Below are 27,194 nucleotides of genomic sequence, written 5' to 3'. Positions count from 1 at the left end.
TTTCAGTTTTCAATAATAAACGATATTCAAACAGACCTAAATTTGGTAATGATTTGCTCAAGTTTTTGAGCAAATCATTTTTGGCTTAATCAATACCTCTTCGTAATTAGTGTCATGCAGAATGTGAGGTTATATGTTCAAGATTCATTGGGTGTGTAATTTATCAAAAGAGATAATGGTTAAGATGCAATGCTAGTTGTGTGTGGCTTTCAGTGGAGGTGGTTGGGCTATGGTGCCACCATGAATGGAGAAAAAAGAAAAGGAAAGAAATTAATTACCAATAAAACTATTTTTGTAATTAAATTTATTTAAATAATTTTTTAATTAAATTTTCTATTAAATGTTAGCATTTCTTGTCCTTTAACGAAATGGTAACACAAGGTGTCAAGGTATGACTTGTGAGATGGGCATTTATTAAAGTTCAAAGATTTTATTATTATTATTATTATTATCGTGCTGTTTGGGTTCCTAACCTAAGTGATGTATGAACTGAGTCCCAAAAAACCCAATACAATGAATTTGTAGAGAATGGGTTGGAAAAATGGGTTTTAACGAGTTGAACAACAAGAATAATGGATTCAGGTGGCAAGAAAAGGAAAATAAACTAATTTAAGCTAAAGAAAATCGTTTTCGGCATAGTCTGAGGAGATCAGTTCTTATATATTTCTTTCAAGTTTGATTACAAAGTCAGTTCTTGATGGCTACAATGTTTTTCCCTTCGTTTCTCGATCTCCTTCTCTCATTGCTTCCTTCTTCTTTTATACTCTTTTCCCCTTTCATCTTTACCCTCCACGTGTAGACCAGATAGTTGGTGTTGATACTTGTTCCATCAGTATCTTCTTAAAGTCTTTATGTAGTAGCTGTAAGGCTGAGAACTACTGTTCAAGTATCACCTTCACATTAATGCGATCGGAGAGTTAGCTGCAGAGCATTTAATGCGGTGGTAGTAGCTTTTTCCTTAAATATTTTAGGACTCCCCATTTTCCTATGTTTCAGCAATGCTTATCTGTACCAACAAAACTTCTTGAAACGTTTCTCTGGATGGCAGACCACCTCTTTGGACATTGGCTTTGGTTAGCCGAGGAGGCATTCATCCTCGGCCCACCCTCCTGGACCATTATGACCAAAATTAATTTCTTTATTTACTAACACGGACTCCCTTGACAATGTTTACTCCTCCTTGGATAACCTTTCATCCTCGGCTTGGGCCTCAGGCCCAATATACACATAGATAATGAGCTCCTAGGCCCAATACCCATACAATTATTATTATTATTATTATTATTATTATTATTATTATTATTATTCAATAATACAATAATAAGGAGGGGAATTTGAATCTCAGTGCGCGTTTCTACGTTTTGCTGAAAAATGGTGGGTCCCATGCACTGTTCATGGGACTCGCAAGTACGGAATTCAATAAAAAAAACTTAAAAACTGGTCTTACATGACACTATTCATATTTAAAAATTATTTTGTTATAGTGTTTTCAGCAATAAGTTTTCAATTTTCAGCAAATAAGTGATATTCAAACAAACTTTTAGTACTTCTAATAAAAAAGAGTAAATTATAGCACTTAACACTCTTGACAAGAGGTAAAATTTCGAATTAGAAGTACAATGATCAATTTGATCACAGGGTGTTTTTGCATTTTTCTTTAATAAAATTACAAAATAACTATAAAAGATGGATCCATTGTATTTTCTCTAGTTGTCGGCTTGTGACCCTCTTTCTCTCTTCAAACTTGTTTGCCCCTCACACAATAATTACAACAATTGGTATGAATCAATCTTCAAATTCCTCATCTCCTTCTCTCCCTTCAACAACAACAATGAGCTTTATTGTGTCATATCTATACAACTACAAACAAATTGTTATGGATTTAACTTTGAAATATTGCAACGTACATATTCTAGGAGCTTTGATGCATGTTGTATAGTTTTGAAGTTGTTCAAGTTGATGCACCCTTTATTCAAACTGGTATATGTATTACCATATAATCACACAATTTTACTAGCTTAATGCCTTGTTTTTAAGTTTTTATGTTGCCAATGGCTATATGAGGTATAGTATATATTCAGGATCTCTATTATAATTTGGTAAAAAATGAAAGAAGAAAGGTTTACATGTCAAAGTATGGGACCTTGTGATAATAAATAGAGTAATATTAGGTACACAATTTTTTTCACAATTATTAATATTAACATGACTAGTTATAAATGGCGCAACATCGTGTTTATCAAGGTTAATCACTTACATTATTTTTATTATGTGTGGGACCTTGTGATAATAAATAGAGTAATATTAGGTACACAATTTTTTTCACAATTATTAATATTAACATGACTAGTTATAAATGGCACAACATCATGTTTATCAAGGTTAATCACTTACATTATTTTTATTATGTGATGATTAGGTGCTCACTTACATTATTTTTATTATGTGATGATTAGGTGCTCTCTCTCTCTCTCTCTCTCTGGGTTGCTGAGTTGTGAAGGAGGCTAGAAATGTTTTACTGAGATAGGGGCTCTATTTTATTGGTCAATTGAAATTTATTTTCAATTTGACCGTAATTTCATATGTACCCAAAAAAAAAAAAAAAAAATTTATTTGTGCGTTCACACTGATGGAATATTTAAATCATTTCTTTTCTTTTTCTCTATGGTTTCTCCGTCTGTCTTGCTGGGTTGTGGTTCGGTTCTGTTTGCTGGGTTTCGTGGGTCAGATCGGCGTGTGGGTTGTGGCCTGGTTCTGTTTTTAGACGATAGGGATTTACATCCCATCCAACTCGCCGGGTCGACTCGCTCTCCATTTTCTCCTGAGTGAGTTTCTCTCTTACTCTCATTTTTTGTTTCTCGCACTTTCCTACTAAAAACGAAAAACAAAAATCTGGGTTCCTTGTCATTTGTCGATTCAGTACCCATTTTCACTGTTTTTCAAGGTTGAAGGAAAGCAATGTCAGACAATTTATCTATGTTGGACTCTCTACCTCATGAAATCCTGACCAATGTTTTCGTTCGCCTACCTATAAAATCCATAGTAACATGCACAGCAGTCTGCAAAACATGGAAATCTCTCATCCAAAACCCAACCTTCATTTCCAACCATCTCCACCACTCCTCCAACAACAATAACAACAAACACCCCCTACTCCTCTTCAGGCACTGCTCTTTGGAAAATGAACATTACGTTTTGCATTTTGATAACCAAGATTTCAATGAGTACACCAGGTTTGATGACTTCCCTTTTCAAGGTCAAAGCTATGATGGAATATTTCTTGTAGTGGGTACTTGTAATGGCCTCATCTTCCTTGCTGATGATTTATATGGGCACCATAAGTTCTTTCTCTGGAACCCTTGTGTTAGAAAGTTTGTCAAACTTCCTAAACCCAATATCACCTGCTTTTCACATGACGCCTTTGACGCCTCTGTTGGGTTTGGATTTGATTCCAAAACCGATGACTATAAGGTGGTGAGGTTGGTGACTCTTGAAGAAAAAGGCCAAGAGGGTAAGTCTCCACCGGAGGTGGAGGTTTACTCACTCTCCACAGGAAAATGGAGAATGCTTACTGCTTCGCCTCCTATAGGTGCTGCACGTGGTCGTAAGCCGGAGGCTTTTGTCAATGGGGCTCTGCATTGGGTTGCTTTAACGAAGACTGGGAACAAATTTCTTAATTTTGTTATGGTGTTTGATTTGGGGGAAGAGGTCTTCCGTGAGATAGCACTGCCGAAACTTTCAGGTCAAAATGGAGATGAGTATTGGGTGAGCGTATCTATTTCAGCGTATGGGAATTCCCTTGCCCTGTTTCAACAGGGGTTTTCTATTAACCGTCTGCGTATATGGGTGATGAAAGACTATGCGGATGCATCATCATGGACCAAAATTATAAGTTTGTCTGATTTAGTTTTCATAGAGGGCATACCAAGGTCTTGTATACCTAAGGGTTTTAGGAAGAGTGGTGAGGTTATTCTGGAAATGTATGGAGGATACCTCGGCTCACGGGACCTTAAGACCAAAGAGTTTAAAGATCTTAGAATTCGTGGATATGCATATACTTTTGTTGATTCTTATGTTGAGAGCCTAGTTTTACTTGACAAACCCAACCAACAAAGGAAAAGACAGAAAAGAAAGAGGAACAACAACAGGCAAGATAAATTTTATTGTCAAGCTTATTTTTATGGTTTTCCATTTTGTTCTTCATATATACCTAGCTTTGATTATGAGTTCGATATGAATGTGATTCTATAAATTCTTATTGTTGATTGATTACCTTAATTGAGTGGCTTTATATTTAGAATAGATAGCTGATCAAAGTTGTGGTTGTTTTCGGTTATATTGAGAAAACAAAGTGGTTTGTGTTGGTTATGAACTTTTAGCATGCTTATTTATCAATTGATTGAAGATATATGGACTGTGTGAGTATCATGTTTCCTGCCACTTATAACATTATAAAGATAGATGTACTCAAATTATTCTTTCTTGATAATGTTACGGTGGCCTCTTTTAACTTCATGTTTTCACAATCATACTAAATGTTCTTTGTGTTCTCCTGGGATTATTAAAAAATTTCTTAATTTATCAATTATGATCTGTATATGCTAAAGATAATGCTTGTACATTTTATATCTTCTACTGCCTTAGATGCCTATCTTCTTACTGCAAACATTCCCATAGAGCCATGTTCATTGAGAAGGCAGCTCACCAGTTGTCATTGCTAGCTTTGGTGTTAGGATCTTGGATATTGGGTAGTTAAGAGTATGAAAATTAAGGCGATGGCTAGATTCGAGGGTAGCATTGCTTCCTAAGATGTGAGAGAGAGAATGAAAGACTAAAAGGTAAAACTGGTTTATTCATCAATTGATCATAATACAACAATACAATTGAGCAGATCAATTGTTAACTACTTAATCAGCTGTAACAACTAACTGACTACATCAAACACCCCTAACAACAACCAGCTGACATCATTGTTTCTACAAGTAACAGCTTATCACTTGACTTCTTTAACACCTGTACATTTGCACGTATACTAACCTGTAAGACATGCATCCCAACATAGCACAGCAAGTACATATCATAATACTACTAACTTTGAATTTCAGCTTAGTGTTACCTCTGAACAATCACCCCAATGCATCAACTTCTTAATTTTTAGTTACACATCAGGTTCCTAACCTTTGGGTGGTTAAGAATTGAAAATGACTTTTTTATAATCCTCCTCTTCTTCTTCTTTTTTTCCCTCCCTTCCCCCGGATAAGTAAATATAAATTAAAAATAAAAATGTAATTGCAGAAAACAGATTTGTGGACCAATGTTATATAAGATCCATAGGTTCCGGTTCTTCTTGAGATGCAAAACACAGAATCGCTCTTGGTCCAAACTCTCCAAACACAGGTATAATCCCCTTCTTGAACTAATATTTTTTTATCTTTCGTTCCTTGGCTTGATTTGAGTATTTTTAACCCAATAAAATAAAAATTCTTAGATGTATTGTTTTGTTGACTCCGTTTCCTTCCATTGTTTTTCTTTTCCCTCTCGTCATCTTTTGTGAATGAGTTAGTATTTTCTATTACACAATTGTATGAAGTAGATGCAAAACAGTGTCTGTCATGCTTGCATCATGTGTGTGTGTTAAATTTATGCTTTCTCAGTCAACTAGATAGCGGTTATGCCTATGTAATGGGTGTAAAGGTATTTATGGAAACTACTTATAAACCTGTTCTTTAATGTTAGGATATTTACATTGATAGGGTGGGATTGCATATTACATTTCACCATCTAATAAGGGCTTTGCTGGATACATTTAAACCGCAACACATGTCACCTAGAAGAACCAGGGTTTAAATTCCCCCTTCCCCATCTTTAACAGTATAACTATCAAATTGTCAACAACAAAAAAATGGCAACATAAGTTTAATTTTATTTTTCTAGTCGTTTGTATTGCACATAAAATTTGAATTTTATGTTAATATCCTGCAATGATAGCAAGTTTAAGAGACAAAACCAGATGGACTTGTTGATCAAATGCCCTCACTTGAAACATTAAATTGAAGGCCTTCTTTCTATGTACAGGAAAGGCAGCAACCTTGGAGGTAGGAATTCATAAGGCTTTCTCTGGGACGGCATTGATACTTTTCCTTAGATATGGAGTGGCCTAACTTGGTGAGTTCAAACATAGGATTTCCAGTGTTTAGGAAAATAATAATAGTAACTCTTTTTGAGACATGTCTGCCATGCTTGCATTGGGATGAAGATGCTTGCCAGTGCTCTGTGTGTATTGTCTTCATCTTACAACATTTGGTCATTAATGTTTCTTTAAATGTGTATAAGCACTAAATTTGTGTGATAATCTTCTTCTATGCAAGCATACAAGAGTTTTTGCTCCACTGTGCTCACTGATGAATATATTCCCTTACTTGGAAGGGATCATTCTGGAAGTTCATGGTAGTTAGCATCTTTTTAGCCTTTTCTTTTTCTATAAATGAAAACATGTTGATGGAAAAATCAATCCTTATAGACATTCCTCTCATCCCTTGTGAAGGTGAAACTCAATCCAAAATCCTAACACCACTTCCAAAAAAAAATCTACCAAGAAGCTAAGTTGGCAACTTTTCTTATGTGATTTATAAGCTGAAAATCTTTTCATCATATACTGTGACAATGTTCTTGCTTGGTTCTTTAGATCAAAGTTATCCCTCAGAGAATGGTTAAAATATTTCTCTTAGAGAAAGAGGACATTGATGTTATGAATGAAGAGAACACAAGTGATCAATTATTGTTGAGCAAGGGACAACACCCTGCACAGAAGGAGACTGTACATCTCTGGATGCTAGTTAAGGGGTTTTTTTCCCACCCCTTTTTGATTGTACATCCTTAAGTGTTCAATTGTTGATGGGTGATACAAACCTTGTCTCATAGTCATAATAGTGATTTGTGGTTATCTAGTTGGCTTTAGCTTTGAAATTATTTGTTTTTGTTGTAATTAACAGTTGATTTCATATCGTATTTGTGTTCTTTCTATTACTATGAACTTTGCAATATTTCTACTCCCGTATTTTCTTTTGGAACACAGTCTTCTCTTTACAATTGTCCTTAGTTAAGTAGCAAGATATCTTCTTATTATATAATTGTTGTCATGGGAACCTTCATAGATCATTTGCCCCAGTCTCCCATCCCCATTGTTGCACATGTTCATGTGGTAAAGGCTGGGAGTATCTCTTAATTTGTATATCTCAAAGCCACAAATCTTAGTGTTTATTTTTCTATATGATGACTAGACTGATTAGTATTATTTTATCTTCTTATGTTAAATCATGAACAAGAATTCTCTTACAGTTTTTAAATTCTTGCAGGACCTTTTGAAATCATGCTTGATGATGTGTTATACGTAATTAACAAACTTTAACTCAGGGAAAGAAAAGATTCAACAAAGCGTTTTGATGGGGTTTAGTTTCTTAGTATTGGCATTAGTTTTTATGTCAAAATGGATTGTAGTAGTTATTATGTGAATTTACTTTGTTAAAACTCATTTGGGCTACACCACTCTTATGTCTGTAATTCTGGATGATATTTAGTTTGGTTTCAGTGTGTTTATAAAAATGATTTAGTGCTAAACCGTCTGCCATGCTTGCATTGTGTGTGTTTGCGCACATGTATTCGCGTGTCAAATTTCTTCCATCTTAGTGTGTTAAATTTCTTCTTTATAGTGAATGAACTAGATAACGGTTATATCTATGTAATGGGGTTACAAGTTTCTATGGAAACTATCTTTAAATTTGTTTTTTTAATCTTAGGATATTTACATTTAAGATGATAGGAAGGAGGGGGTGTATTTTTACCATCTAATAATGGTAGGTATCTATGGAATGAACACAACCAGTTGCCATGTAACTTTAAATTTGTTTTCATCAATTGCTCGATAATGTGTGGCAAATTCTCAATGATAAATGATTGGGTAAAAATTCTAATCAATGCAAAAAGACAACTCAATATTAAGTGAGAACAAGTATCAGACCTCCTTTTTGCAAACAATAATGTACTGTGATGTGTTGTGGTTATATCCCCAGATATAAACAAAGCCTACACTTCTCACATTTTCTCTGGGGAATTTATCAATAGGCCTCAAATGAAGAGACTTTGACTTCAACTCCTCCCCATGCTTACAAAATCAATTCTCACCTCCTGATGCTTATATAAAATTATTAGCATACTTTGCTCTAAATAAAACTATAATACTAAAGTTTTAAGAAATTTAGAATACCACACTAATAAAACTAAATACCAAAATTTTAAGAAATTTAAACGACTTCCATTATTTATGGTAATATACTATTTATAGTTTTTAGTTTTCATAAAAGTTTGGTTTTACGCAATTTGCATCACTATGTAAATTGAAGTAATTTATTTTAGGAAAAAAAAATAAATTGTTGGTTCCTAAACTTTAGTACATAATCAATTTCACTCTCTGAAATTTAAATTAGTTGCATTTAATCTCTAACAACTTGATTGTTCTATTCCTAACGAACTTATAATAATCACTTTTAGTCCCTAATGTGTCTAATATGAAGTGATGACATATCAATCTTTAGTTGAACTCGTTATCTATAAGACTAAAATTGATTGTTTTTAACTTTAATGACCAAAATAACTCATAGACTAGGTTTATGACCAACAGACTAGGTTTAGGACCAGCGTTTTGCCTTTAAATATATGATTTTTGATTTACCCATGGATCAAACTAGCATACTATTAGTATTTTAGAATTTTAGTAAATTCATCTTAGGCCTTGTAACTTAATTAGCGCTGGTGTCTTCTAATATTTTTAAGACATCTAGGAATTAATCATCTATTTCCTATTGTAATTATCAAATTATAAATAATAAAAAAAGATTTTAGTATTACCGCGCACCCTTGGTGTGGTGGTCATTCCACAAGTATAAATGCTTGTGGAGTGTGGGGGGCAAAGACCGAAGTTAAGTCTCCAAAAAGGAGCTTCACACATATATACACTTAGATTAAGTTAGAGTAAAAATTCTATCTTGTAAAAAAAAAAGAAAATTTGAGCGAGTTCAACTGAGGGAAATGGGAGGAATTCGAAAAGCCCTATTTGCAACATTGCTTTGTTGTGACTTTTTTTTTTTTTGGTAATTTGATAGTTGGAGGAGTGAGAATTTGAATAATATCAATATGTAGTAATTTAAAAAAAAAAAAAAAAAAGTTAAAAGATAGAATAATATGTAGCAATACTAAGTGATCATTTGACTCTCCTTAATTGTGGCAGTGTCAAATTATGGTTGCTCTAATTAATCAGGACTGGTAGTATGACAATATCCAACCATCAAAACACAGTAAGACTTTTCTTAGATCCTCCAATGCAGTTAATGGTACATTCTCAGTGGGCAAAGGAAGATTCTCATTTCTCATCGGTATACCTTGTTTATGGTTTTAATTCTTGAGGTCATTTGGAATCTCAAGAACTTTGTTGCTCATATGAAGAAAAAGGTGACAGCACAGTCTCAAGTCCAAGTTTCTAGACAAAAAATTCACTAGTGTTCCTCCTTTCTTCTTCAATTGATTGAATTTTATAATAAAAAAAAAAAAATCCAATGGAAACCTCCCACAACAAAAATAGTGAATGTTGATGGGACTAATACGGATAAATTCACAACATTGGCTATGGTGGCTCAAGATAAAAAAGGTAAGGTCACATCTAAATATGCTTCTGTAAATAGGTGGTTTGTTCGTTGTAATATGTTCTCCCTCACTCCATTAAGTGTTTTAATGATTTTGTGCTTTATAGTTATTTTTAAAAAAAATGAACCTAATCAAAATCGGAGCCCAATAAAATAAAAAGAGAAAAAACGGTGGTTCTATTGTTCTAACATGGGTGTGATCCACTGTATAGGGAACATAAAAATCATTAAGTCAGTCCCAAAACAATTTTTGAACCATAAGCACATCATATGCTTGAGTCAAAGTAGACAATTCTAATATATTTAAATTTTTTTTTTTAATCTAGGAATTTTAAACAGGAAATAATCAATTGGATTAAAGCATCTCCATAATTGTGCTTTGAGGTCAAATGCATCGGCTAGCGTTGGAGAATCATAGGCCTTTTTTTCTCCTGATAATAGAAGAAGAATCATAGAAACTCAAACTCCCTATAGTACATGGTCCACATTCAGTGGTGTTGCTCTAAAGGGGCAGAAGGAATTTGGGCAATTGTTAAAAGGGAATTAAAACTACCACTAATAATATACTTGCTTTATTCCTGGACTAGCATATTTTACACAAGTCGCTACATCTCAACTGGCATATATAGGAAGGAGATGGCCCAGGTCCAGGTCCTTTTGTTCTGTTCTCTTACACAATCAATAAAGAACTTATTCACCAAAAAAAAAAAAAAAAAAAAAAACATAAGTGGATTTTAGTTAACTCAACTGATAAAGTTTCTGATGATTGAATAAGAGATCTTAAGGTCAATCTTCGCTTACACCAAAAACTAATTGATGTATTGGTTTAATGATAAAGAGCTATCAAGAGTGGACGCCATAGGTTAAAACTTTCTTAAAAAAAAAAAATATATATATATATATATATAGGATAACATTTTAAATTTTATTTTTTGGAATATGTACAATTCTATGTACTGGAATTGCATAGGCTAGTGTAAGAGGTTGCTCAAGCATTAAGCATAACCGTACTATTACTCCAATTTTGCTAAACGACACAAGTATAATTAGACACGTATAAGAAGATAAATAAATAAAGAGTTATGCTAACGAGCGTCTTTAGAGCATTGGTTAACAATTCAGTTAAAAAAAGTTTTTATAGAAAAAAAAAAACAATTAATATTTTTACAGCTTTTTTTATTTCTCATAAAGTGACGTCAAAACTTTCTTATAATGGATTGTTAACCAATATTCTAAAAGTATTTGCTAGCATTTCTCATAGATAAAAAAGAATGCTTTGTGCATCTCAAAATTAGTCTTGGGTTCAAAATGGCACCTTAAAATATTGCTTACTAAAATAATGCTTACTTGGTATTATAGAGATGGGCACGAGCTTTAATGAATTTTTTAAAATAAAAAAAATAAAGAGAGTAATGTTTTTCTTTTAAAAAATGAATACTTATTTGGGACATCTTAAAAAAAAAAAAAAAAATTTACGACATTCTCTTTGTAATAATTACTCTTCATTATCAATTTAAAATTTCAAATATTTTATTCAACGACGTGAAAGAGTTAAATGAAACCCATAATTTAATGGGTAATTTGTTATGAAAGCAATTATTTACATTTTTTTTGTTCAACACAGATTCATTACTAAAGATCTTAGAAGCTAGCAGACTGGTTTAACATTTACAAGATTTGGAAACTGTTATGTCAGCGGGCAAGGAAGCACCCAACCAACGTTGATACTGTATCTGCTACTTTGTCCCAAAAAGACATTTCCTTCCATTCTTTCTGGTCGATTTATCCTCGGCCTTAACCATTAATATATACACAGTTTTGACCTATTATGCCTTTTTTTTTTTTTTTTTTTTTTTCTTCTGTTTATCTATTCATTAAATCAAAATCCTAATTGTAATTCTAAACACCACCAAGAAGCCCAAGGTAGTTTCTTTCTTTCTTTTTTTAATTTTTAGACTAAAATGGTAAAAGTTTAGATAAATTGACGTTTTTGTTTTTAACTTTTTTTGGTCGATTTTGTCATTAAAGTTCACATTTGTTATAAATATGATCTTTACATTCATTGCCTTTAAAGAATTTTCCATCAAGGCCACAAAAACAATGTTGTTTATAGTTTTGCTTTTTTAAATAAAATTTCTTTCAAATTTTTTTCTTTTAACTTTACTATATAAGAGTTGGATTCATGGCACAATCATGTGATCTGAGTATTTTTTACCACGAACTAAATAGTCAAAACACTGCAAAATTCATATAGCTCAACTAACATCTTTTAGTTTTTTTAACGAAAACATTTAAAATTCAAAACCTTCTCCACCCAACTATTCAACTAAAAAAAATCCTTATACTGTTAACCCAAAAAAATAAAATTAAAGAAAAGAAAGAAAAAAAAAAAGAGCCATGATTTTGGCCGCACACCTTAACCAGCTGCTGGTATTGAATTTGTATTAAAAATGTCCAGAAGAGTTAATAGAAAAATCCAAACCAATTGCAATAAAAGGAAAAGATTTTTAAAATAAAGTTAGAATTGTTGTTGATCTTTTTTTTGCTAGGTAGATGAACAATTAATGTTTTTTTTATTCCACAATTAACGTTTACTTAAAACAAAAACAGAAAATTCTTTAATATAGCATTCTCTGAACCAAAAAAAAAAAAAAAAACTTGCACTCTCTTTCTCTCTCACCTAATTGGAATTAAGTAACACAACCATTGAATATGTGCCGTGTATCTATTCTTGATTTTGTACCTTGAAAGAGGAGTATTATTATAGACACAGTTTTATAGTTTTAAAGATGATCATTATTCTTGGTAGGTCCGTTTTGAGCACCTAATTCTACTACACGTGCAAGAGCATTCATGCATGATTATCCAATTAATTCTCTTGTGTTTTGACAACTAATTATTAGAAGTTAGAAGTGACCAACCATACCAGAGCCCTCATTATCACCCAATATTTTGGCCACCATCTACATCACTGGTACCAAATTGGGTCCTTTTTGTGATTATTAATGGTTGCCAATAAATAGTCTAACCTACAGCTAGCTGAGCTTGGCTTGAGCTTTAGCTCATGAAATATGTTATACATTAACAATGTTGGGCATTAATTAATGTCGCATATTCCCTATTATTACTAACCCTACAGTCTTAAAAATAAAATTTTAAATTACACTCACAATTTTGAAGCATGGATCATGAATCCTCTCTCGTTTTGTTTTTATTTTTATTTTTAATTAAAAATTGAAATATGATGAGAATTATACCCAAGTTCAAATTCCACAAATCAAAGAAGAAAAAAAAAAAAATCTACAAAACTACATGCTCTAATTCTACTTATTGAGAAGATAACATCTTGAGAAAACTTTAATTAAATAGTTAATAATATAAAATATGTGGCCATCAATTTACCCACAAACTATCAACCAAGATCTAAATAGGTATCCATATAGTACTAACAAACTATCAACCAAGATTAATATACAAAATCATTGTTTTTTAATACATTAAGATGCAAATCATTTACCAACAAAGAAAAAAATGCAAAATGATATTGTTTCTTAAAAGCATCAACTGTTGCAATATATATATATATATATATATATATATATTCACAAACCAAAACTTACTTTTGCTACTTTAATATAACGTTTGAAATGTCTTGTACAGTATTGTTTTTGGTATTTAGTGTTCTAAATACGAAATATTTACCATTTAAAACATTTAATATTAGTACTATAATACTGGGCTGATTAAGATTTTTTATTTTTTATTTTGTTTTTGTTAAGTTTTTGAGTCGGATAGTTGCTAGTTGGGATAGACTAATTAAAAGAGAGGGAGTCTAAGTCTTCCAATAATTCACTTGTCATAAAAATTAAAAAATTAGATGGACACATGGCACAAAATTGGATTACAATTGAAATTCAATTTAGAATTTAATTGCATTTGTATTCTTTGACTTTTACACTCAATAATTCACTTAGCATAAAAATTAAAAATTAAACGTGACACATGAAGCACAATTAAACTCGAATTGAAATTCAATTTAGATGAGAGAGAGAGAGAGAGAGAGTTTTTCTAGAGGTATTTTTTTTTGGGATGAGGGGGAAGGGGGGGGGGGTGCTCAGATTTTGGAGGCTCAATTTTTAAAATCTTTTTTAAAAAAATGTTTTATATATACCCAAAAAAAAAAAAAAATCATCAAAATTTTGAGGGGGGTGATGAGGCCCCAACTCATAACGTGGCTTCCCCCACTGAATCTGCCCAACTTCTATTGTTGCCCAATTAATTGAATGTCTAATCTTATCCAAAAAAAAAAAAAAAAAAAAACTTTTTTTGAATGTCTAATCGGTGATCAGTCACATGATTGATTTTAATTCAACACTTGCACTCCAGTCCTATGATTGCTATTAAAATTACCAATATATTCTCTTTTCTTTTTTAGATTTGAATTTGATATGACTCTTTCTTTTTTGGAGATATGATCATTTCATATGAATTCCTTCTTTTCCTTTAAATGGAATTGGCCCCTTAGCATAATCTGGATCAAACTTTTTATTTTTTTTTGATAATCTAATCTGGATCAAACTTAGTCTTTCATTAATAAGGCACTTTAATAAGTACTTAAGTAGTGACTTGATGAAATATTCTCCATCTAATCAACTTTCTTGTTTGTCTCAATTTGAATTTATTTGGTTTGTTTTCAAGATTTGAATTCTATATCTTTTACTTTAATACGTTCGCCACTCGTTATGTTTGTATGTCTACTCTAGGAATCAACTTAGGAAGATCCTTATTTGAATACGGCTTAGGTAACATCGGTTAAGTGATTCTTTCTTGTGTTTTTGTGTAACATGTTTAGAGTTGAAATCACATCTAGCTCCCCCTATTTTTTTAATTTTTTTTAAAGAATACTAAAGTATTTTAACACACATATATAGGGAGATGGAAGAAGGTCTTAAAAAAACTGACAGTGGTGTATATAAAAAATGACCTAACTCTTGGATATACAACACATATTTTAAATTTCTTTAATTCACACTTATTTTCCGATATGGGATTAACTCACTTCTCCCTTAATTGTTAAATTATTAAAATAAAAATTAGTGAACGACCCAAGTGGTTAGAAAGTAGAATATTTTCAATAATTTAGAGATGATTTTTTTGAAAAAAAAATTTAGGGACGAAAACAATATTTTAGTATATTAATTTTTTATATATAAGGTTGATGAACCTAATTTTTACCATTTCATAAACGTAAATTAACTCAATTAATATAATTTCAGCTATAATTTAGGCATTAATAAGTATTAGAAAAGTTTTAATTTGTGATTGTGTAAAACATTTTATTCGTAGTGTTTGTTATATATAGTAAAGAAAAACTTGATTAAGTATCTTGTGAATAAGATTGAGCTTGTTTAACAAGAAAATGAACTAAGATTAAACATGTAATCTAGTTTGATGATACGCTCAAACTCAACTAGTGTTTGAAATAAAATTAAATGAACAACAATAAATTTTTAATAATCGGCTCGGCTTGGGTCAATTCGTTTAAAATTCTACTCCTTTTTCTAACATAACCTTTAGTGGTATATTTCTAGGCTCGTGTCTAATATTGAAATGATATGTATATACATGTTGGATAAAACTTAGGTACAATACCTTAGTTATTGTTCCTTAGGTTCCTTTCTTAAGATTCTACCTTGTGGCTACTTAACTAAAAAATATACTTCTATCTCATGAGAAAAAATCCATATGGTAAAATCTTAAAAGTGGAATCTAAGAAACAACCCTTAAGTATTGTACTTAAATCTTGCCCATATATGTATAATATCAAACTAGACAATTCTTGTACATTGATTAGAGTTTAAAAGATGAAAATATTTATTAAAAAAATTAATAAATATTTAAAAGGAATTTTTTTTTTGAGGGGGTTTAAAAGGCAAAGTTGATTATGTTGTATGCACCATTATTTATGAATTATGAACTCTGGTATTAAAAAAATTAAGATCTGTATTTTGGGGGGGGGGGGGGGGGGGGGGGAATGGGAGGTACATGAGCACCGTAAGATAGTTAGATCTGGTGAAAAGGACAAAAGATGAGAGTTGAAAAGGACGAAATCAAAAAAAATGAAGACAATTAGATCTATTGAAGCTCAAAATGGCAATAAGTTTTTTTTTTTTTTTTTTTTTTTTTTAATTTTAAATTTCCTCTAATTTTATATTGCAAAAATAATATATTTTTTTTTGTTAGAAAGTTTAGAGAAACATACTAATTTAAATTTTCTAAATATGTTACAAATTATCAAATAAGTACAATAAGGAAGTAAAAAAGAAATGATTGATGTGAATATGATCCTGCCATTTATTTATTTATTTATATGAGATAAAAAATTATACTCTTATTTAATTTAAGATTCTAAGTATATGTATGTGAAGTTTTTTCCTAGAGATTTGAATCATGTCTTTTGGCCCCCCATCCCTCAAGAGCTTGTATTTTTACATGCCCAAGGAACATCAGTTAGTGATTAATAGCAAGAATGTAATGTGTGCTTGTTTTTACTCCACAAAAAATGCTGAACTATTATAAATTTTGCTATAATTGATTTTATATTGATGTTGTAAGGACCCGATTTGAATTCCTAGCCCAACACGTGGATGAACTTAGGCCCAAAAAACCCAAAATAATGAATTTGTAGAGAATGGGTTAGAAAAACTGGGCTTGGGTTGATCGAATAACAAGTTAGATAGGTTTAATGACAAAAAGATGAAAATAGACAACTGTAATGTGGAGAATAAACATCCTCGGCAGAGTCCGAGGACCCTGGTTCTTATGTATAGTTCTTAAGTAACGTTACAAGTTTGATTACATATTGCTACAGTGTTTCTTTCATGAATTTTTCGATCCTCCTATCTTACTCCCTCTTTCTCATCTTAAATTGTCCTCCCCTTGCATTTCCACCTTCCACGTGCATTCTAGACGGCTCATTTGGATACTTATCCCATCCGCACTCCCCATAAGTCCTCATGCAATAGTTGTAAGGCTGAAATCCACTATTCAGGCATCACCTCCACATTAATACGGTCAGAGAATTAGCTGCAGTGCATTTAATGCGGAGGCAGCAGTTTTCTTCTAAGATATTTTGGGACTTCTCCTTATTTGATGTCCATGCAATGCTTGTTTGCTTCAACTGAATTTCTGGGATTGTCACCCTTATTGATAAACCATCTCTTAGGACCTCGGTCTTATCTAGCCGAGGACTCCTTCATCCTCGGAATACTCTCTTGAGCTATTACGACCAAATCCCACCTTTATTTCATCAACATAGCCTTCTTTGATGAAGACTTCTCCTTTTCGAGCAGATACTTGTCCTCAGCTTGAGCCATAGGCCCAATATATAGGTAGATAATGAACTTCTAGGCCTAAGGGCCCTACCAATGTGATAATGAATGTAATTTATGCTATTTCAATAATATAATATATAAATGTCTAAATTATTTTTTGTGATTGGTGTACACATCAATTTGTAAGATTTGGGTGGTAAATTTTTTAGTATTCTTAACATCACTCTTCCTATCTGCATATTGTAATTGTTAGATACAATCAGGATTAGATGTATTCAAATATAACTAGAGTTGAGATATGATCAAATTAAAATCGGAATATTAATTAAATTGTGTAATAATCAGAATAAATCTGAAAGATTGAATACAATATTAATTGGAACACGTCTCATACACGGAATGAAATTTTTGATAGCAATAGTAATCTTTAAATATGGAAAGTTTGTAAAAGGTGATGCATATAATTTTTAGAATTTTGGAAATGTATTAATTTTAGAATTTTTTTTTTTTAGGGATTTTTTTTTTTTTGAAAATTTTACAATTTGTTACACATATTAAGGAAGGTCTATTACAGTCCTTTTGGAAAAGGAATAGTTATTCCTCAATTTAAATAATAGTTTTTTTTTTTAAGAAGTTAAATAACTGGATAGTATTTAATCATCAATAATCATTCTATTACCAGACCTATTATACCAAACATGTCCTTGGAACATAACTTTGTAGTTGAATTGACAAATTTGATACACATATTTGGGCACAACAAATCGAATTTTGATTGCTGTTTAAATTTAAAGCTCTAGGAAATCAAGAACTATGGGTTTGTGAAGAAGGTCAATTATCAAAAGGGCTCATTTTCCAAGCTTACAAAGGCTAAGCCAAGCTGTTAAGACTCAAGAGGGGGGGTTGTTGGGGGGTTGGATGGCGGTGGCTAGTCACCAAACTACATAGTCATCTTAGTATAATTTTTGTACTAGTTATCTACTTATTCTCTAAAAAAATCTCCCAAAGGCACAACCTCACCTTTTCCTCCTCCCATCATCATAAACATAGGCCACCACCTCCTTTATGTACCATAAAAATGAAAAATCCTTACTCATCTCTCTCCTCCTTGGTGATTATTGAGTAATACTAATATCAATCTCATAATTCAATCTTGCAAGAAAATCCCAAAAAAGCTTCAAGCTTCTCCTTTTCCCTAAACTTGGGTAGCCCCCACAACTCTCTCTCCTTCCTCTGTCACCATCCAAATTATGCACAAGTGGTACCATTTTGTGGGTTACTCTTTGTCCACTTTACCATTAACATTATGATTTAAGAATCTCACTCTCTCTCTCTCTCTCTAAAAGAATCAACTTACCTTAAGAATAATTGCACCACCCACAAACCAAACCCATATAATATATGTATTAAGTAATAAACCATTCCTTGTCTTTCGTATGAAATCTTCTTTGGGGACCATAGTCTATACACCCCTCCACCCTACATTTTCTTGTTCTCCCACTACCATGTAACATTTCTTTAACCAAAATTCCATTTTTATATACATACATATAGCCTATACCAAATACACATCTCTCTTGATATTCTCTCCCACCCTGCAAGCAAAGCAGTCAGCTTTCACCTTTTTTTTCTTTAATCTTTCTTTTCCCAATTGGTTTCTGGGTTTCCGTGCTCCTCTCATTGAGATTTGAGATCTGCTTCAAATATAAAAAAAATGGGTTTTTATCAAGGCACTAGCACTAGCTCTAGTGAGGACTACTCTGACTATAACGAGTCCAAAGTCAAGTCCATACTGAGAAAGATGTTTTGGCAACTTGGGTTATCCTGTGTGTTCCCGGCTCGCCTGAGGAGAATCTCTAGCAAGAACCAGAGCCAAGCTGACATTCTCAACAGCAATGGTGGGAACAAGAATTTGGAACACAACAAGGCATGGTTGCTAGCAGAGTCTGGTGGGTGTGGGGCAGAGTTGACAAATGCTGACCCACAATCTGTGCACTCATCTTTCAGGTTCAGTTTTTGCTCTCAGGTTGAGCTTGAGTCGTTGAACATGAATTCTTCAACTGCTGCTACTGTTTTAATGGTGAATTTGGATAATGGAATGACTGAGTCTCGAGCTAAAGAGCTTAAGTGGAGAAGAATTGAGTCATTGGAGAGAAGCATATCACCTGTGGCCAATACTCTTATCAGATTCAGCTATGGTGAAATTCTTTCGGCTACTCGCAATTTCTCCAAAGGTACTTAAATGGGTTTCTTTTGTTTCAATCAAATTTGCTTTATGTTGTATTGTATGAGATTTCTGATTGATTTTGTTGTAATGGGTAGGCAGAGTTTTGGGAAGAGGGGCTTTGAGCTGTGTTTTTAGGGGGAAAGTTGGGGTTTTGAGGACAGCTGTGGCAATTAAGAAATTGGACAAGGAAGATAAGGAGGCTGCAAAGGCATTCTGTAGAGAATTGATGATTGCTAGCTCTCTTCACAACCCAAATGTTGTTCCTCTTGTGGGTTTTTGTATTGATCCAGAAGAGGGTCTTTTCTTAGTCTATAAGTTTGTCTCTGGTGGAAGCTTAGAGCGCCATTTGCATGGTATGTTCTTATATTTGTATTTTTATTGGGAATTTGATTTGGATTTGATGAGCTTGAATTGATTATGTGACATACACGTTGGCAGGGAAGAAGAAGAAGGGTGTGAAAGGTGGTTCTTCACTTCCATGGTCTGTGAGGTATAAGGTTGCCATAGGGATTGCAGAGGCAATAGCATATCTACATAATGGAACTGAGAGATGTGTTGTTCATAGAGACATTAAGCCCTCTAATATTCTCCTTTCTTCAAAGAAGATAGCCAAGGTAAAAGGGCTATTTTCTTTTAAATTTCATGTTGGTTTCACACTCAATTTGTTCTATGGTAAGTTCAATTCATTCTGATGGATTGTTATATGTGTTAATGGTGTTTACAGTTATGTGATTTTGGATTAGCTACATGGACTTCTGCACCTTCAGTTCCTTTCCTTTGCAAAACTGTCAAAGGAACATTTGGGTATGTTATCTAGGAAACTTATTATAATGTTCTAAAAGCATAAAGAAAGGAAATCTTTTTGGTTGATTATTACATGAAGTCTTGTTTTCTCTCCATTAACTGAATTGATACCATATGCACAGTTACTTGGCTCCTGAGTACTTCCAGCATGGGAAAGTATCTGATAAAACCGATGTATATGCTTTTGGAGTGGTTCTACTGGAACTCATAACTGGCCGGAAGCCAATCGAAGCGAGAAGGCCTCCGGGGGAAGAGAATTTGGTCCTATGGGTAGGTTAAAGTTCAATTTCTTTTATAGTTGCCTTTGACTTTGTGATGGTTACAGTGAGTGTCCCCTATTTTTCTGATGTGGGGAAAAGGAAGTTTTCCTAATAGCTAATTGTGACAATAGCCCAAATGACCAATAGATATATTGATTTAATCATGTGGGCCATTTAATTGATAAAGGTTTTTTTTTTTTTTTTAGCAATGGTGTCAAAACACTGCATTGGTTTCTGACGTATTAGATAATCTAATTCATTGGTCGATTTTGAGTAGCGTTTTGTTATTGTGATAGGTTCAACATTTTTTTCTTTGTTTTAAGGTTGCACGCATATGTGACCAACATAAATGGTGCACACCATATATGACCTACATGTATAGAGAAATAAGAAGTAAAAGTTGAACCAAGTCAATCTGTGGGTCCCACAAAAAGTAAAATTTTTTGAGTTATCAAAGTTGGAAACAAGTGCCAAACATGCCACCTTAGGAAATTGTGGTATTTTCAATGATAAGTGATGAGTTATAGAGTGACAAGTGATGATATTTGAGTGATGAGTGAGCATTTTTTGAAATCCAAACAGCCCCTAAATTTCATAAGAAGTATTTTCATGACTAAGAGTATGGGATTATTTGTGCGCTGCCTGATTAGTTGGTGCTGCACCTTGAATTTTGTATATTAAAGCAAAAAAGTTTTGGTGTTCCTTTAAAGTCCACACAGACGCAAAGATTCCATCTGTTCTGTATTGTAGAATCCCAGAGATACCCACATTGTACAGTTTTAGTTTTAGTGATGGCACCATTTATACGGAATATAAGGCTTTCTTTAAAACAAGCTGATCTTTTATTTCGGTAACCTAAAGTTTGTTCTAACTGCACTTGAATGTTTGTAATTGGTGTAACCTAAAATTATGTTATTTTAACTTGTATAGCTCAAAACTATTTAGCTTCTTCATGAATAGTGCCTTATAGATTCCTGAAAGACTAGGAAGTGTTTTTAACATTTAAACTACACAGCTTTCATGCTTCAAACAAATTATGACATAAGACTAACACAATGTAGTTTTCACATTAGAATTAACGAGATCTTGAATTTTAGATTTAGAAATTTGTATCGTACTAAATTTTTTACTGGACTAGATATCATAAACTTATAAAGTTGTCAAATTTATTAGTATTTGCATCTTCCTTCATTTATTTATGAGATTTATAGACTGGCTATATTTGCATGGGTAATGTACTAAAATGATTTGATGTACAAAACATATAAGGATCAATATTCCATCGGACAACTCTGAAGCATTCTCTATACTTTATTATTATTCTCTTGGAACAAATGAAGCCTCTGTCTTGAGGTTATGGAATTTGATGAAGTGAAAATCCATGGGTTTCTTGGCCTTGTGGCATTATAGGTTGGATGTTATGGGTTCAAATCCAGATTGGAGTTAAAAAAGGAGAGTGAAGTATAAATTGTGCGTCTCCTAACAATTAAGCCACTGACTAGTGTTTGCATCTAGAAACCATGTATGAGAACAATGTCTCCAAAAACTTTATAAAGCATCCAATCTAGGAGTATCGCTTACGTTTGCTTTTGATTTCCATGGCATTTATGCTGTGGGGGTCAGAATATATAAACATATTACTTTTGAAAGTCGACTAGGATAAATCTGAGAATAAAATGATGTGGCGAGCATGAACCAATTGTGATTACAGAGCTTTCTTCACTTAAAACTTATGACTTTATCTAGATTGACTGACTGAATGGTTGTTTCTCAATTGCTATGAAGCTCTACTTCAGTAACCACAAGCTCCTTGGCTCAAGGTGTTCGATTCTGGGGGCTAGTACCCCTTAAAAACTTACTGTCGCAAAAAAAAAAAAAGAACTCAACTTTAATAGATCTTTTTCGATGAATATAGTGCATGAGCATAATTTCTATGAAATTTAACTCACTGTTTAAACACGAAGATATAAATTTAAACAACTCTATGTTTTTATAGGCAGTATATCTCTGTTTAAGGTATTATTCGCTTGCAAAAGGGTTTGCCACATCTTTGGGGGTGTTTAATTTTTGTGGGGTGGGGCATTTAAGTGCTTATTGTTATGTCTCTGCTTGATACACTTGTGAAAAGTGAAGATTGGAAATGATAAACTTGGTACTGTTTTTGCAGGCAAAACCCCTTTTGCAGAAAGGGAAAGGAGCCATTGAAGAGTTGCTTGATCCACGGCTCAAATGTACTTTGAAAAATTCAGATAAAATTGCACAGATGATTGAAGCTGCAGCTTCCTGCATAACTAACGAAGAATCTCGGAGGCCAGGCATTGGTGAGGTTGTTGCAATATTAAAAGGTGAAGAATCACCCGTTGTCTCTAAAAGAAAGAAGTCTGGTTTTCTGGGAAATGGATGCGTTATTGATTGTTATTCTCACTTACAACAAACAAACAGTGAGATGAGGAGTCACTTAGCTTTGGCAATGCTAGGAGTTTCTGAGTTTGAGGACGACGATAACTTTTTCTGTCGTTGAAGCATTATTAATTGCACATTCTGGAAATTTCCCATTAATTTTTATGTTGCTTTGCTTGATGAGAGTGCTAGAAATTAGAATTGGAAAATTGTTGAATTTGTGTATAGGTATAGGATTCTAACGAACGGTTGGTGTGTACATATCTTTCATTTTACCTGCCCCTATTCTCAGAGGGAAAAGTGTAATAGATTTTCAAGTCCAGAGTTCCCATGAACCTCAATTCACAAGAATTTTGAAACGTGGTTGCATAATTGGTACTCGGAATGTTTTGTCTATGATTGATATATTTGTGACATGTTTTAGATGGTCCTGCATGGGTAGATAATTATTCAGAAACTTGTTTCAACTAAGAAAATAAATTATGTAAGATTTAAGACTTAATCTGGAAGCCTGAAACTTGCAAAGGCATTAGACAATGGAACATGAAAAGGGTTTTGTACTTTGTAGATAATGGAGATATGTTAATATTCATTATTTGGTAACAGAGAGGAATCATTCAGAAGCACAGTATGCTGTCATTTTCGCAAACAATGGCTAACATCAGGTCAACTGTAAATAAACAAAACAAAAAATAAAATAATTACGTCTTACGCATGGAAGGCAAATGCATTAGATCATACATGACTAATTTGAAGAATAAAAACAAAGATAAAATGAGGATATTCTGATGAAGTAGGGAGAGATGTCTACTACAGAGGAAGACCAGTCTAGCAAATGAGTCCAAAGGTAGTTTTCTATTATTTCTTTTTCTTTGACGTACATGCACACAATTTATAAAATATTTCCATATAGTGTAGCTTACCAAGGAAAGAAAAAGTCTACTTTGGCCAAGAACCACTTGTTTAAGAAAACGAATAATGTATTTATATTTGAATAAGTAGGTTCGTTCAACTATAAAAACAATTCTATCTTGATAAACATCCAAATAGCCTCCTTATGGCTCTCGTAGTGTCATGAAAATGAATCACATATAAAATATATGGGAGGAAAAAAATATATGAAAAGAGACACATTAAAATATCTTAGCAACATCCTTCATTAAGCCACTATTGGCAGATGCAAATGCAGTGAACTCTTGGAATGAAATGAACCCATCACCATCGGTATCAATCTCGGTCATCATACGTATCACCTCCTCGGCTGTGACTGAGCCAAGTGCTTTGAGGGCATCCCCGAGCTCCACTGAAGAGATTTTTCCATCGCCATTGGCGTCAAACCTCTTGAAAATGCGTTCATGTTCAGCCTTGACCTGTGCATTATCAGCCATTGTGTATTGTGGTTGTGATAGTTTTCTAAATTTGCTTGGGGGGGTTGGTTTACAATTGAATGTGTGAGAGTATAGTTTGGAGCATTAAGATTTTAAAGAGATGGTTTTCCAAAAGGCAAGGTAGTCCATGAAGCTAGGGGATTTAGCGTAAGGATTGGATCACCTAAAGAATGTAACTTCCTAAGTTCCAACGGTTTGCCAAATTAAGGTAAAAAGAAACAATGAGATTATGGGTCTGTTTGGATAGAGGGGTTGTAATTGGGGACGGGGTGCTCTTATTTCTATTGGTACAAGTTCACCACTTAGATAACACATGCTACTTCTAATCACAAATTGTTGTGAATATGTTTGGATGATAAGAATGCTCAGTTCTATAGTAGTTGATTTCCTTTTCAATTCAAAGCCAATATTTTTTAGTTTTATGTTTTTACTATTTATATTGTAAACATCCATATTTTCATATTGATATTATAATCTTGAATTTTTTTTTTAATTTTTAATTTATCAAGATTTTTCTATAATTTGATATTATCAAATTTTAAAACAAACATATTACCTTATGTATATTAAATTTTAATTAAAATATAATTTAATTTGCTATTTTACATAAAAAGTAAAAACACTACCAAGAAAATAAATATACTTAAATATATTGAATATTTAATTAATTGGGTTTTCATAATATATTAAGAAATTGTAAAACTACAATCAAATCATTTTTTTTTTAAATAGTTATTATCTATAGCTGTTACTTTGAATTAGTTCGTTCATTGCCATGTAAATACTGTTAATCAATTAAATTTCAATGAATAAACAATAAGATTTTTGCATTTCATTCTATTTTCATGGCTCATTTCCTCTTATTGTATGATCTTTTGGTTCACTAACTTCTATTCTTTAAAAAATATAACTGTGGTTACACTTCCAATTGCAGGCCAGAGTCAGACTTTATAGAGGAAATTGTTGAGAACATTTTGAAAAAACTAAATGAGGAATCATCTACCGCTCCATCCCTTCGTCAGAATGATGCCCCTGCTCAACACTATTCAGCAACCATCCCGCACAATGTTGCTTCATATGGTCAAAATACCACTATTAATGGTATTGCTGACTGGACTCCTTTTTTTTTTTTTTTTTTTAATTTTTTTTTCCGCGCATCTTGGCACGGAATTGAAAGTCCCTAAACCTCCGGAGAGCGAAATTGAAAGTCCATAAACCTCCGAAGGGTCACGCATATGCTTTTGGCAGAATGCTTTTCACGTAAAGCACCTTTCTTTTTTACTCCAACTTGCACTCCAAAACTCACCCTCTCCCTTTCGTTTTTACTTGCACTCCAACATACACTCCAAGATTCACTCCAGGGGGGGGGGGGGGGGCAAGGGGGGGCAAATGCCCCTCTTGTTCGACTTGCGTTGTGTTTCTTGTTCCTGCGTTTCTGGTTTTTTTTTTTTTTTTTTTTTTTTTTTTTCACGCGTTTTGTTTTGGAGTAATGCGGTTACTGTTCATTAAACAGTAACCGCAAATGTTGACTTTCTGTAGTGAACAGTATACATATGTACTGTTCATGGACCCACAAATTACACTTTTCAGCAACTTTTTCATTAAAAATGGGTCTCACGGTACTATTCACACATTTAAAAATTATTTTGCTACAGTGTTTTCAGTTTTCTCTTTTCAGTTTCAACAAAATAAGTTCTATCCAAACACACCCTATATCAGTTATACGATGAATGGTGGGAGAGATGGAATGGCTTGGATTATGTTCTTGTCAGCTTAGGATGCAGAAACAAAATCATCCATTGTTAATTTATTATTATTTAGAGTGAAATACATAAAGTCACTAATAATTTATATCATATTTCATATTATATTGTAAGCTTTTAATTGACAAATTAAAGTCTCAAATTTATGAATTTTGTTTATCGCTGTTATTCATTTCCATTACTATGGAAAGTAACAAAATAGAGAAAATTGGGACATCATTGATTAAATTATCCGTTTTACTTTGACAGCTATTGAACAGAGATTGTAGAGAGAGAATGCTTTACTTAAAATTTAAAATAAGAAAGTGATTGACAAAAAATTGAAATTGGTTGCCTAAGTGAAATACAAGTGTAAGGACTAGATTTGAGTTCCTTAGCCCAAAGGGTGGATGAACTTAGGCCCAAAAAGTCTAATACAATGAATTTGTAGAGAGTTTGTTGGAAATCCGGGCCCTAATGATTCAAACAACAAGTAAAGTAGATTTGATGACTAGAAAATGAAGATAGCCAAGTTTAAATTAAGGAAATTCGTCCTCGGCACAGTCCGAGGAGATAAGTTCTTATATATTGATTCCCAAGTTTGATTACAAGTTCAGTTCTTGATTGCTACAGTGTTTTTCTTTCTATTTCCGATCCCCCTTTCCTCAAGGGTCTCTTACATTATATATCTCCCTTTGAATGATCTTGGCCATCCATCGGAGACCCTTATAGGCTTTCTATGAGTTGGGGTGACCAAGGCAACACTGTTCAAGAGTCTTCTCCACATAAATGCGGCTAGAGAGTTAGTTGCAGAGTATTCAATGCAGTGGTAGCAGTTTTTTCTTAGATATTTTTCAACTCCCACTTTGCCTCGTACCTTCATAGTGTATATCCTTATCAACAGAACTTCCTGAAATGTTACTTTGGATAATAGAACTCACCTTATGACCTATTCTTTGTTTAGCTGAAGATATACTCCTCCTCGGCTTACCTCTCCCAGCCTTTACAGCCATAACTTGCTCGTGAAGTTCTTGATCTTATTCCTTCCTTACTGTTGATTTATTCTCAGACCACTGTGCCTCCTCGGACAAGCCCAAGGCCCAATATATATTTGGGCCTGCGTCCCCACAACAAGTTTTACAAACAAAATTTTCATTTTCTTTGTTTGATGACCCAATTTTTGCTAAGATTGGGACTTTTAATTGAAAAAAGAAAAGAAAAAAGAAGAAGGAAACATGATTTAAACTTTGGGTTGTTTTATATAATTTTCCATTATATTCATTACACGCGGTACGAGCGTAGGACCATATATTAATTTCTATAAATTGGCTCCACTTTACATCA

At 33.0% G+C, this 27,194-nt stretch overlaps 3 protein-coding genes across 4 annotated transcripts; 2 read left to right on the top strand and 1 right to left on the bottom strand.

Annotated features, from left to right (window-relative positions):
• The first annotated feature begins 2,650 nt into the window (after positions 1–2,650).
• On the top strand, positions 2,651–7,638 carry LOC115969362 (F-box/kelch-repeat protein At3g23880-like). 2 transcript variants are annotated; one of them, XM_031088989.1, is made up of 5 exons: positions 2,652–2,825; positions 2,945–4,148; positions 5,296–5,397; positions 6,076–6,165; positions 7,356–7,638. In XM_031088989.1, the coding sequence occupies exons 2-4, from the start codon at positions 2,959–2,961 to the stop codon at positions 6,107–6,109; spliced, it is 1,326 nt and encodes a 441-aa protein (XP_030944849.1). In that variant the 5' UTR covers positions 2,652–2,825; positions 2,945–2,958; the 3' UTR covers positions 6,110–6,165; positions 7,356–7,638. The 2 variants fall into 2 exon arrangements, with proteins under 2 accessions (XP_030944850.1, XP_030944849.1); XM_031088990.1 differs by lacking the exon at positions 5,296–5,397 and having other exon boundaries at positions 2,651–4,148.
• Positions 7,639–18,407: 10,769 nt separating this feature from the next.
• LOC115967748 (probable serine/threonine-protein kinase PBL25) lies at positions 18,408–23,114 on the top strand. The gene is made up of 6 exons (XM_031086878.1): positions 18,408–19,263; positions 19,352–19,609; positions 19,695–19,870; positions 19,981–20,060; positions 20,183–20,330; positions 22,488–23,114. The coding sequence occupies exons 1-6, from the start codon at positions 18,744–18,746 to the stop codon at positions 22,839–22,841; spliced, it is 1,536 nt and encodes a 511-aa protein (XP_030942738.1). The 5' UTR covers positions 18,408–18,743; the 3' UTR covers positions 22,842–23,114.
• Positions 23,115–23,607: 493 nt separating this feature from the next.
• Positions 23,608–24,168, bottom strand: LOC115967753 (polcalcin Ole e 3). The gene has a single exon (XM_031086887.1). The coding sequence runs from the start codon at positions 24,106–24,108 to the stop codon at positions 23,854–23,856; it is 255 nt and encodes an 84-aa protein (XP_030942747.1). The 5' UTR covers positions 24,109–24,168; the 3' UTR covers positions 23,608–23,853.
• Positions 24,169–27,194: the final 3,026 nt, after the last annotated feature.

The sequence above is a fragment of the Quercus lobata genome, chromosome 11, assembly GCF_001633185.2.
Source record: "Quercus lobata isolate SW786 chromosome 11, ValleyOak3.0 Primary Assembly, whole genome shotgun sequence".
NCBI classification, from domain to species: Eukaryota; Viridiplantae; Streptophyta; class Magnoliopsida; order Fagales; family Fagaceae; genus Quercus; species Quercus lobata.
This window is presented reverse-complemented; position numbering and strand designations above follow the sequence as displayed.

Coding starts and splice junctions, on each gene's coding strand:
- LOC115969362 (XM_031088989.1), top strand. CDS start 2,959: ATGTCAGACAATTTATCTATGTTGGACTCTCTACCTCATGAAATCCTG. Junction 4,149..5,295: donor AGAAAGAGGAACAACAACAG/GCAAGATAAATT, acceptor ATGTAATTGCAG/AAAACAGATTTGTGGACCAA. Junction 5,398..6,075: donor TCCAAACTCTCCAAACACAG/GTATAATCCCCT, acceptor TTCTATGTACAG/GAAAGGCAGCAACCTTGGAG.
- LOC115967748 (XM_031086878.1), top strand. CDS start 18,744: ATGGGTTTTTATCAAGGCACTAGCACTAGCTCTAGTGAGGACTACTCT. Junction 19,610..19,694: donor CTTAGAGCGCCATTTGCATG/GTATGTTCTTAT, acceptor ACACGTTGGCAG/GGAAGAAGAAGAAGGGTGTG. Junction 19,871..19,980: donor CTTCAAAGAAGATAGCCAAG/GTAAAAGGGCTA, acceptor TGGTGTTTACAG/TTATGTGATTTTGGATTAGC.
- LOC115967753 (XM_031086887.1), bottom strand. CDS start 24,108: ATGGCTGATAATGCACAGGTCAAGGCTGAACATGAACGCATTTTCAAG.